Consider the following 13119-nt stretch of genomic DNA (forward strand, 5'->3'; position numbering starts at 1 on the left):
TGGTGCTTGGTTATCTGGTCCTCACCAGACTTAACCAGTTTTCACTTTCTTTGTCTTTTTCCCTTTTTCCTCTTCTTGGAAGAGGGCTCCTCTGCCTGTCCACACAGCACAGAGCCTCTTCCCTATAGCCAGGACTTTTCCTGTTTCTTGGGAGGGTAGTTTCTCTCAGTTATTATAACTGATCACTTTCTTTTAAATCCACCTCCTAGAGGCTGCCAACATTTCAAGAAAATATTTAAATTACTTTAATAAAATAGTTTGTCCAGTTTTGTTCTTTTAAAACATAACAACAACTGTTTTACTGTCTTTTACCACAGTAGATTTTCATATTTACATAATCTGGGGTTATCACAAGCAGTCCCAAAACATTCAGTGCTGCTTTCCTGTTTGCCTCCAGTGTTAACAGTTCAGTAGATTAGTCTGCGATTATCTGAGAATGGCGGCGGTCGTGAAAGAAGCGCTAGTGTTTCGGAAGGAGTGGGTTGAACAAGTTCAAGGTATATTAAATAATAGAAAATATCTGGAAAAGGCGGATAAGATTCCGCGCGTGGCTGCTCCTCTCTTGGATGCGAAACCAGAGGCGTACATACCACATTTCGTCTCTTTGGGGCCATCCCACCATTGGACGCTGGAGAAAAAGATTGCGGCCTCTTCTTATGCAGGAGATAGTTACGAGTTTCAAGAGCTGAAGATGTCAACTGTGGAGGCGTACAAAGTCCAGTCGCCGGGTACGTTTTTGCGCAATCCTAGCGAGAGCTTGGATCGTGTAATTAAAAAGATCAAAGAGATGCAGCAGAAAATTGAGGATTTCTATGACTGGAAAATTAGTAGGGGCGGTGAGTACCCTGAGCACTTCGCGCTTATGATGGCCATAGATTCATGCTTCCTGTTAGATTTCTTATTCAGTCGGCTAGGACCAACAGGCGATGGCATGAAAAGGCTTGAAGTCTCTATGAAGTGTGACATTCTGAAGCTCGAGAACCAGATTCCGCTGTTTCTCTTGAGAGATGTATTTGGGTAGGCAGAGATCAGCTTTAATGATAAGTTGCAGAAGACGTACAAGAAGTTGTCTCTTTCGATCAATTAGACATGGAAAATACTGACACCAAAACAGAAAATAATGATCAACAACATTCGATCAAGATATCTCCTTTCTCTCTAACTATCGCAATCTATCTTCACAATCCATTGTACTAACCCAATGCCTGAACACAAACACTATAACCATCACTTCTTTATTTGCATGAGTGGATACCATGTAATTTATTTGCAATTAATAGTCCCACTATATATTGTCTCTTTCACATTCAATTGATTTCTCCTCCAAATATATTAAGCACATGCCCAATTATAGATCTTCTATGGTTCAGATCCCCATCCTAATCTGCATTAAAAAACCATGTATGTCTAATGCTCTATCCAATATTGGTCTTACTTGGTAGAAAAATCGATAGTTAGTTGTGCCACACAAATACATGAAAACCATCCTTACTATTTTCCAATTCTTCTTCCCTAGTTTTGACATATACCCACTCAATACTCTCATTACATGTGCAATGTCCACTCTAGTATAGACCATTACATAGGTCACACTTCTAACTACATTGAATTATGGAATATCAGACATCTTCTCTTCCTATTCTAGTGTCTTGGGACACTAACCTACATATAGCTTTATACCTATAAGAATAAGCACCTTTATTGATTTACATTCCTGCATATAAAACCTCTATAATATTTCCCTGACATACTTCCTCTTATTTAACTAGAGTTTCCTATTTTTGTGATCTCTTTTAATTTTCATGATAAAAATGGAATTTGTAACATCAATATTCTTCATGTCAAATCTAGAGGACAACTGAGATTTCACTTCCTAAATGGTTTCCATGTCATTTCCAATCAGAAACATATCATCCACTTACAAGATAAAATAAATAAATTGATCATCAACCAATTTGAAACCAAGTCCCATATATAAGTATCAAAATTTTGATACCCACAACCATTTAAAATTATGTTATATGCATCAATCTCTGAGATGAAAATAAGTCATTTCTTAAACTTGTTAAGTAGAATGAAGAAGCAACAAGTTCTTCAAAGTTGGTTAAAAATAACATAGGATATTATAATCATGTTGAGCTTTATGCTCTCACCCAAGCAAGCATGAATATAGGCAAAAGCTTCTAGAGAAGAAAAATAAAACCTTTAAAATTTGAAATAAAATATAAAGCATCAAGATTTGAAGGCCTTGGTAAAGGAGAATAAGGAATTAAAACAAGTGCTTGAATGTTTTCAGAAGGAAAGAGAAGTGTGTTCACAAGAAAAACTTTTAGAACATATGAAAAGGCTCTAGAATAAACAAGAAAATGATATAAATAAACAAAATAAAAAAAGCAAGATTATGATGCAAGAAGGCATGAAAAAGAATATTTTTATGTCGAGAGGTGCTCTCCAACTTAGTATGGAAGGGATGTTGTAATGTCCTATTATGTTATCTAAATATTTTGACTCAGTCAAATAAAATAATAAAAATAAAATGATACTAAAAATCAATATGCTTTGTCTCATAATTATACATTAGGTTCTTTGTTAGGAATATTTCGCTCTAACTATTACAGTTTATCTTAACAACTCATTGTACCAATCCAATGCCTGAACTCAATCTCTATAACCATAATGCTTCCTTATTTGCATGAGTGGATACCATGTATTTGATTTGCAATTACGGGTCCCAATATATATTATCTCTTTCACATTCAATTGATTTCTCCTCCAAATCGATTAAGCACATGCCCAGTTATTCATGCTAAAAATGGAATTTGTAGCATTAATATTCTTCATGTCAAATATAGAGGAAAACTAAGCTTTCACTTCCTAAATTTCCATGTCATTTCCAATCAACAAAATACCATCCACTTACAAGGTAAAATAAATAAATTAATCATAAACTAATTTGAAATATACATAATGATTTGATTTTCTTCCAGTGAAACCAAGTCCCAATATATAAGTATCAAATTTTTGATACGCACAACCATTTCAAATTATGTTATCCACATCAATCTTTGAGATGAAAATAAGTCATTTCTTAAATTGGTTAAGTAGAATGAAGAAGCAAAAAGTTCTTTAAAGTTTGTTAAAAATAACATAGGATATTATAATCATGTTGAGCTTTTTGCTCTCACCCAAAGAAGCATGAATATAGGCAAGCTTCTAGAGAAGAAAAATAAAACCTTTAAAATTTGAAATAAAATATAAAGCATTAAGATCCAAAGGTCTTAGTAAAGGAGAATACATAACTAAAACAAGTGCTTGAATTATTTCAAAAGGAAAGAGAAGTGTGTTCACAAGAAAAAATTTTAGAACATATGCAAAGGTTCTAGAAGAAACAAGAAAATGATACAAACAAACAAAATCAAGAAAGCGAGATTATGATGCAATAAGGCATGAAAAAGAATATTTTTGTGTCAAAAGGTGCTCTCCAACTTAGTATGGAAGAGATGTTGTAATGTCTTATTATGCTATTTAAATATTTTGACTTAGTCAAATAAAATAATAAAAATAAAATGATATAATATATGTGTGTATGTGTGTGTGTGTGTGTGTGTCTATATATATATAGATATATATGAAACCAACCTATATCCATCTTAACTTTGGATCTATCAAGTGTCAAGAGGGATAAAATCTCTTGATGTGCAAACCTTTATTCTAGTTTTGCACTCAAAAAATAGGTTTCCACCTTGAAATATTTAATCCCTCTCTATGCTTGATAGATCTAGAGTTAACATGGATCTAGGCTGATACATAATCAAAATAGAAGCTAGAAATTGACCTTATGAAGGGACCAAATATTATATTCAACTTTGGTTATACCTAGATGAATACCCACCATATCTATCTTAATTTTGGATCTATCAAGTGTCAAGAGGTATCAAATCTCTTGATGTGAAAACCTTTCTTCTAGTTTTTCACTCAAAAAATAGGTTTGCACCTTGAGATATTTAATCTCTCTCTATGCTTGATAGATCTAGAGTTAACATGGATCTAGGCTGATACATAATCAAAGTAGAAGCTAGAAATTGACCTTATGAAGGGACAAAATATTATATTCAACTTTGGTTATACCTAGATGAATACCCACCATATCATATAAACTTCATGATATATATAGGATGCCAATATAACTTGGAAAAATGATTTTCTCTCCCTTTATATTACTGGAGAGATGTGAAATAAGGGCCATCAATTGATGGATCGACAATCCTACTATAAGGTGAAGTCAAATACCTTCCAATTTCAATCCAAAGTATTGTAGACACCATTTCATTTCATTGAATATATTTTATTTTTGATGACTTCATACATGCTTATGATTTTCTAGAAAAGGTTAGTCCTATCACCATAGATTATATGGATATGTTAATAAAAATAGACATAGTTTGGAAACCAAGTCACTTGTCCAATGTCCTACTTAGCTATATGTAGATGTGTTATGACAACGAAAGAGATATAATTCAAACCACTTAGCACTCATGAATTATTTAAAGTAAAAATTGTTGTATCCTATTCAAAAGCCCATAAACAAAAGACCGTTTTTTCAATATCATAGAACCTCACTAAACATTACACTTCTAAGTCGCCAAATCTATTTTGGACTAGATTAAAGCACTGTGTTTCTCTCCTATTTAACTCATCTTTATCCCTTTTCACCAAAAGGAATTAACTATACTAATGAGTCATATAGAGACCAAGTTGAGTCTAGAAGAGATTTTTAAGCTTTTAGAGAAAGGTCTCATAGAACCCTTAAAGAGCCCATGGGATTGTAAAAAATTCCATGTAAACAGTCACTTAGAAATGAAAAGAGGCAAACCTAGAATAATTGTGAGTTATAATCCTCTTAATACACTCATGCAACCATTGAAGCAACCTTTTTCGAACAAGTCATTACATCTTTAGAATATTAAAGGATGCACAATTTTTTAGCAAGTTTGGCCTACTTTTTTTTTTTCTATGTTCATATTACCTAACTAACAAATATACAATAACACTCATAGTTCCTCATGTTCAATATCAATGGTGAGTCGTTCCCTTTGGCCTTAATAATGCACCTTGTGAGTTCCAAAAGAGAATGCAGGACATATTTCAAAATTATCTTTCAGTAATTTTTAATATTGATGACTTATTCATATGTTATAAGAATTTGTAGGAACAATTAATGACCTATAAACCTTCTATGAAATTGTATTCAAGAATTGGTTGATATTGTAAAAAAGAAGATGGAAATTGACAAGAAAAATGTTGTATTTTAGAATTCAAATATCTAAATGATTTGTTGACTTTTGAGGACACATTCTACAAAAATTCTGCAAATTTATAGAAGATTTGACAAACAAGGTTCAACTATATAGGTTTTTGGGCAATTTGAACTATGTGATACCATTTTATTGGTGCCAAGAAAAATATATAAAGCTCATGTAACAATGGTTAAAGAAAATACCACCTTACTAGAGTCCAAAAATGACAATCAACATTCATCACATCAAAATTGAGCTTAATACCTTGCCACCACTCACATTTCCTAGAGGAGATAGATAGTATATGATATATACCAATGCATTTTCTCACACATGGCGTGTTGTTATTGAAACAATTGTTGATAGAAGAACTATGTGCATATGCATAATGATAATTTAAAGCAATAAACTTGAAGTACCCATAGATCCACAACGAGATGTTTGCAATGAACAAAATGATTCAACATTTTAGATTGTATTTAAAATTGATATATTTTATTATCAAGTTAGATTTAAAAATAAGGTATATAGATTCTAGGTATATTAATATTAAGGTTTATAGAGTGATCAGATTTCATAAATATTAAGTTAGACAATTATTAGGTTATTTAAATATTAATGTTTCATAGATTTTATGATTTTTAACCTTAGCATATTTTCTAGTTTTTTAGTTTTTTGATTTTAATATTAATATAGATTTTAGGTTATACATAGATTTATGTTATTAATATTAATTTATATTTTACTTTTTAGATATTAATTTTAATTTTGGTTTTAGTTAAAGTTTTTGGTTTATAGATATTAAATAATGGATATTAATTTATAAAAATTAAATAATTGATATTAATTCATAAAATAAAATAATTGATATTAATTTATAAATATTAAAATTAATTTTAGGTTTCATTTTAATTCTCCCTTGCCGACCTGTGCTGCTCCTTTATCTTTCCCTTAGTATTTATTTCTTCCATCTGGCTCTTCTTTTATCATCTTTCTCATCTTTCTCTTTCCCTGATGATGGATCCCATTTGGGATTCGAAACGTTGGTGTAAAAATTCCATTACTGTGGGTTCTCCGGTCAAAAATTCGAAAAGATCAAACCACAGATCTCTGAAATCCAAGGTCATTTATGCTTAAAAATGAGAAACTAGTGACTAACATTAACTCTAGAACCTAGAATGGTTAGTACGACTAGAAAACTTTGATTTCGAAGTTCAATGCAAGCTGATATACCTTGACTGCATAACTAATATGTTGACTAGAGAGTGAGCCATACCAATGCTTGCCTAATTTTATATAGGTCCATCCTCTTAAAAAGGGAAATAGAAGGAGAAAATAGAGCATCATCAAAATGTTGTAGAGATATTTCATTGTGCCACCAAAAAAAAGGTTGTAGTGCCATTTTTTACTTCCATAATTTGATTAATAAAATATGATTCACATAGTCACCAGATGAGCAAGAGATGAATACTTGTTAGCCACACTTATCAAAGAAATAAAATAGTCCTCTCTTAAAATCCAAATTTTATAGAAATGGGAAAAAACAACATTTGTTGGCTTGATATGAGCATTTGAGAAATTATCCAAAGGAAGGTACAATTTTTGGATAGATTTTGATAGAAAAGGACAATGTTATTGTGATAGAGGATTTGGAGTTCTTATAGTACAAAGCCACAAATTGATCTTGCAAATAGTCAAGAAGAAACGTGAGATTATTATTTGTGGAATCCTTACAAATATTATTCACCATGAATGGATTGGTTGGACATAGGTCATATTAGATTAGTTCTACCCTAACAAGTGTTAGACACAATAAAGATTTAATTGTATCTTACACCTGCATATTAATCTTCTAGTTGCAACACAACACCCATAAATGCAGGAGCATCCAATTAGGGAGGCGACAACTAGACAAGCTGTTAAAATTAAATTCACTTTTTATTTAATTTAATTTTATGTTTAAAAGAAGGCTGTCACATCCAATGTTTTCCTTTAGTTTGAAGAATAGTTAGATTAGAAATTAGTTTTAAATAAGTTAGGAAACAAACAACCAGAAACTGGAATGTAACTACATTGTAACTGTAGGTAGTTCGTCAACAGAATGAGGCTACCAACAACTTAAATAGGCAACCCAAAGACAAAGGTGGGGTTGCTACCATCTAGAAGAAAAGAGACCAGAGAGCGTAGCTCTGAAATATATTTTTAAAAAGTAAATTAAAGCTTACAGGTATCCATTATTGTTTTCCATAAATGACAAGAATTATGTACTGTGCATAGAAATTAATGACAAAATTAAATGACTGTTAATCAAATGACGCATCAAACTAAAGGAGCCAAACACAACAGAAGAAACCATCCAGGTATTTCACAAAAGCATGCTATTGATTTAACAGTGAAAATTTACATATATATATATGTGTGTGTGTGTATAAACATTTGTCAAAGTCCACGGTAGCACAAAAAGATAGCATTCTGTAACCCCACATAGGTCCGAGGCATAGAGCCTTAAAAAACCATCCATAACAGTCCTCATACAATCAACATAGGCCAAGGAGGGTTCCACACAACCCATAACAAACCAAACTGAGCAGAGATCGAAGAATTACCAACAGCTAGGGACAGGATACATAAAATTTTTCCAAAATTCATAAACAAAAGTTACAGCAGAGGACACGGTGCATAGGAGGCCACCTATCGACAGACCAACTAACACTGAGAACAGACAGAGGCATAGGCTAACTGCTACAAACAAAATATATATGACCACATAGCGTAAACAGGAAGGACCCTACCTAGTTTGCATAAAGCCGGACTAGGAGGACGAAGTCCCCAGCATTTTCCCCAAAGACCAAACCCTTGCAACCACCGTGACGAGGGCCGAGTACCTACACAGACAAACAGAGAATTAGTGAGGTAGCATAACCATAAACCCATGATAAATAACAGAGAGAGGTTAGGATGAATACCCACAGCGGATACCTGAAGAGGAGGTTGGGCTCCATAGCCGAGCCACAAAATTGAGACCAACAAAGCATAGCCAACAGCACAAGAGCTAAGGAAAGCTGAGACACAACAGAGTGCAACCAATGGCTAGAGGGCCAGCAAAAAATAAGACCCAACAGAGCATAAACCACGGCCACAAAGCCACAAGACCACCGTCTGCTCACCAAGACCAAAGCTGTCAGTGAAAGTAAAAGGAAACGGAGAATTGAAACCGAAACAAAGGAATTACCTCGAGTAGAAGCCGTCAAGCCATCGCCAAGAGAGTTGGGCAGAGGGCCTGGGAAAACAATGCAACCATTGAAATAGTTAAAAACAATGTCTTCAACCTGGTAAAATCAAATATTCGTGAACAAATACAGAGAAGCCAAGGCATACCCAGGGTGACCACAGAGCCCAAAACCTCCTCAAAAAACCATGCAAGAAGCAACCACCAGGTCCAATGAAACACCATCACACAGTTAACAAACGACAGAGGACCAAAGCGGAAGAAGGACCCAGAAGACAGCAGGAGGTAGAGCACCATCCTTTCCTTGCAGAACGAACCAGGTAAGAATGTAGGGGAGCAGAACCAAAACCGGTGGAAACATAACAAACTCAACCACAACAGATTGTGCTATAGAGCTGTGTCACACAGACCGAGACCACCTTGGGACGAAGGAGAATTAATTGCCCATTAAAACCTTACCTAAAACCCCAAGCAAATACAAGCGCAGGAAAAGTTGAACACAGGCCAACCGCCACGTAGGCTTGCCACCTTGGCGTCTCAAGGATTGTGACCACCCATTGTAGTTCAAATTTAAGCCAAAATAAACTACAAGTCATCTTGATAAATTAGAGCCTCTTGAATTTAAAAGTGTTTCAAACTTTTCAAAACCAAAGAAAGAAAAATAGTTTGATTTTTAGAATAAAAAGTTTAACTTAATTTAAAACTTCATTCTTATTTTGAAAGTTCTTTTATTTAAACTCCTCATTCTCATATGCAAGGATCATATCTAGCTTAGTGCTTCACTGATTACTTGTTTCCTCTCCTTAATTTCATTGAACCAAGTCCACTAATACCTCATAGTGTTGATGAAAAAAAAGGATCCATATGTGGAAAAGACCATTATATTTAGTTCAACAATGACATCTAGTAGGTATAAGAATCATGGACCTTCATATGTTTGAACAAAATTGTATGTACAAAAATCGTAATCTTCTTATAGTTCTTGTTCAGAATGTAGTGGAATCTTATGACAGATATTGCTGGTGGCATGGATTCATCGTCAAACAAGCGTAGAATAGGAGATTTGGGTGGTCTACTTCCATGATACTCGCATTCTCAAGGCATATGCCCATTTAGACTCATGCCCAACTCAAGATTGGCTCCGAGGAAACTGCGAATTAGTGCCTTAGGTTCTATTTACTGAATATATATCTTTTTGTACATTACTCTGCTTAATATCGAATGCTTGGAATCAAATATTAAATGCTTAACAATCTGGCATTCAAATGGAGAATAACATTTAAATATATTTATAGTTCGTTAGTCTGATTCTTTTCAAACAATTTTTTCAATGGTCAGCTTGAAATTGATATCACTTTGATCAGGGTAGTTTAATAGTTTTAGTGTTTTTTTTTTTTTTTATCAGAAAGGAAAAAGTAATATATATATTATATCTGTCATCAAGGTACATTATAGACATGATTTTTCGGTTGCCATTATAGGCAAAAATACAGAAGGTAGAGTTATTACCATTCAAAACAAGATCAAGGTCCTGCTTCAAACAAAAATCAGAACCATTCTGGTAGTATGACTGATAACAGTGCATTTACAGATCAGCAACATGTGTGAAAATACAAAGATCTGTTACAAAAAAACTGAAGGAGAATCATAAGCCTCGTTGAGGCTGAGCTGAAAGAACCTATTCCAAATTTGAAAAAAATTCCTCGCATTAGATAGAAATCTGTGTCATCCAAAGACATACTCCATATAAATCATGGTCAGAGGTGGAAGGATAAAAACCTTCGCCCCTTTAGAGCGTAGCTGAAATCCACTAAAATAAAAACAACTGTTCCATCAAAAAGATAAAGATGGCACGACAGGTCCAAACCAGATTTGTAGGTTGGAAAGTGGTAAAACTTTATTATCAAGAAGCTAAAGAGGACACGATGCAAGACGACATATCCAAACTAGATTGGTAGTCTGGAAAACAATGAACTCTTTTTTTGCTCGACATAATGGCCATTTTAGTAAAGACTATGGGCTCTACTAGCCTTCAGTAAAGATTCTCGACTGGAGGGATTCAAATTTAAGTATTCATTTTGCACCCTTCTGTAATGGATTAAAGTATATCTCGTAAACCCTGAGTTTCAAATGTAGATGAGGATTTTCAAAATACAAAATAATCATTTTTTATAAGTAGGACAGACGTATAATTGCTCCGTGAGAGTTACCCTAAATCAACTACTTTACCATATCCTTGTTCGTAAATGTCACAAAGTTAGTGTTCTTAATGATCCCAAAAGAGCCCCAGAAGAGATGATCCAACGTGCAAGATAGAAAATGATTTGGTTTACAAAGGCTTAATGTAAGTTAGGGGAGGCATAATCATTAAGGTTTTCAAAATGTTACGCAAAAATATATTTATGTGTAGGCAAGAGGTTGAGTGTATATATATGAATTTTTTTAAAACTATTACTATTTTATATTTATCATTAGCATGTTAATTTCTATCGCATAATTTTAATTTTAAGATATAATAAAATAATTTATTTCTTTTCCAAAAATGAAAGTGAAGTAGCTAATTGTGATGTCCTCATTTAAGTGTAAATATTTATTTTACTGCATTTTCTTGGACAACTGAATATTGGTTAACTTAGTTTTATATAAATAGCAATTTTGTTTCTATTGAATAAGTGGATTGCTGAAATTGTGACAATAATTAATTAATTTAACTTAAAGTAAAAGTGAGTTATCAAAGGATAACAGTTGTTCTCAAATAGTTAGGCTCGGTTGTTACCATAGCCCTAACTACTTCCAAAGGGGAAGATTTATTCCAGGGATTAAGAGGATGGGGGGATCTGAGATTCTGGAAAGAGAAAGAAAACAAGAGAACTGGAAAAGGAAGAGGAAAGATTGTGTTGTAAGGACAGACAGTGCAAGCAAGGCTATGTTTGGTCTAGACAGACAGTGTAAGCAAGGCTACGTCTGGTGAAGACCAGATGGCACTACCAATTCAAGAAAGGGGAATTTCTTGAAGAGATTACCCTGAAGAGGGTAGCTCAGGGGGAAGACATAGCAGGATATGCTGGTCTCAAGGTTGGGAGGCAAAATGGACAAAAGGCTTAGATCATTAATCTAGAAGATGAGACAGATAAGTACCTCTGCAATATTTATTTTTCAAAAGGCTTAGACCATAATCTAGAAGCTGAAATAGATAAGTACTTCTGCATTATTTATTCTTTGTTATACAATAAATTTTTACAGTAGACATGTGATGCTTGTCTTGAAGTAGTATAGGTACTAACAAGAATAATACTATCTAAACATAATAAAGTTAGAACTATACAATAATTAGGAAGTCATTCTTTACTGCTTAAAAGGAAAAACAAGAACAGAAAGAACCGTGGAATAAACTCATCAATAAGACAAAGATTTTTTTTTTTTTTTGGGTAGGTGAGCACCCATGGGGAATTTGAACCAATGACCTATCGCAAGGAGTGCCTTAACAGTGCACCCATTCATCGTCAATCCAAAACCCCATGGGTCAATAAGACAAAGTTTGGAATAAGAGGTAACAAAGTATTTATTGTTCTCTCCAGCAAGTAAAAGAAACTATAGATATAAATTCTTTCTTGCATAGAGAAATTCTGGACCAATATTTATAGGAGAAATTAACAAGAATACAGACATTAAATAAGTATTCACTAAAGAACTTGGAAAAAATGATAACAGTAGGAGAAATATAGATTTCAGACAATTGAAAACACATTTACACATAGCCTTGAATAACGTTGACTGTAATTACTGAATCCAAGCAACTGGTGTAACCCCAAAAAGACACTGGAGGCTCGAATACGAATTATCGATAAAGAATCTAAGGCATGCTATAACAAGCATTACCGAAAGGTAAATATTCCAAACTATAAACAACTGTAGGGTCTGCCAAACTACTAAAACAACATAGAACAAAAGAATGTCAAAATCACACCATTTCTTTTATATGTAATAGATTAAGTAGTGGAATCATATTGAAAACATGTATAACGCTCCAGATACCCTCTTACGAGAGCATATATGCTCAATAAATAGGAAGGAGATCTCGTAGATAAGAAAAACATAAGCATAACTTAACACAAGCGCATTCTTGGCAACAAGACTTCAATTTCATAACCAGAACCAAAAGTCTGAAAACGATGAATTATTCCTCTGAGTTTGGCCCAGTCCCTTTGAGTTATTATAACAAAACCCTCAGCCTTAGGCCAGAGAAACCTTTTAAAAATACATTATAGGGATAGTATTCTATCTAGTTCACAGATGAAGGATGTTAACTGATATCTCTAGCCTAGTTTGACAAACAAACACATAACTGGTGGTGGGCACGAAGAAACTGGTAGACCTAACCGCAATTCGGCATGACTCCAAGGACCCACACCATAGCCAACCAAGGCTGCACATTCAAGTAGAAAACAAGATGAGTATGCAATGACAAAACAAGAGACAAGCTATAAAACTCAGAAACTATTTAAGTTTAACACCTAAAATGAATATGCGCTTACCTGAAGAGACTATCCAAGCTGGAAACCCTTTCTGAAAACAGAGACTGTGTCTCATCGC

The 13119-nt window shown here is 33.7% G+C and overlaps 1 protein-coding gene across 1 annotated transcript; it reads left to right on the forward strand.

Moving 5' to 3' along the window:
• The first annotated feature begins 436 nt into the window (after positions 1-436).
• Positions 437-1021, forward strand: LOC149249762 (putative UPF0481 protein At3g02645). Its single transcript, XM_089453465.1, has one exon. The coding sequence runs from the start codon at positions 437-439 to the stop codon at positions 1019-1021; it is 585 nt and encodes a 194-aa protein (XP_089309591.1).
• The last annotated feature ends 12098 nt before the right edge of the window (positions 1022-13119 follow it).

The sequence above is a fragment of the Pinus tabuliformis genome, chromosome 7, assembly GCF_031772625.1.
Source record: "Pinus tabuliformis cultivar Carrire ecotype Pingquan chromosome 7, CPIR1, whole genome shotgun sequence".
Taxonomy (NCBI): domain Eukaryota; kingdom Viridiplantae; phylum Streptophyta; class Pinopsida; order Pinales; family Pinaceae; genus Pinus; species Pinus tabuliformis.

Bases quoted from the DNA above. Each gene is read 5' to 3' on its own strand.
- LOC149249762 (XM_089453465.1), top strand. From the start codon at position 437: ATGGCGGCGGTCGTGAAAGAAGCGCTAGTGTTTCGGAAGGAGTGGGTT.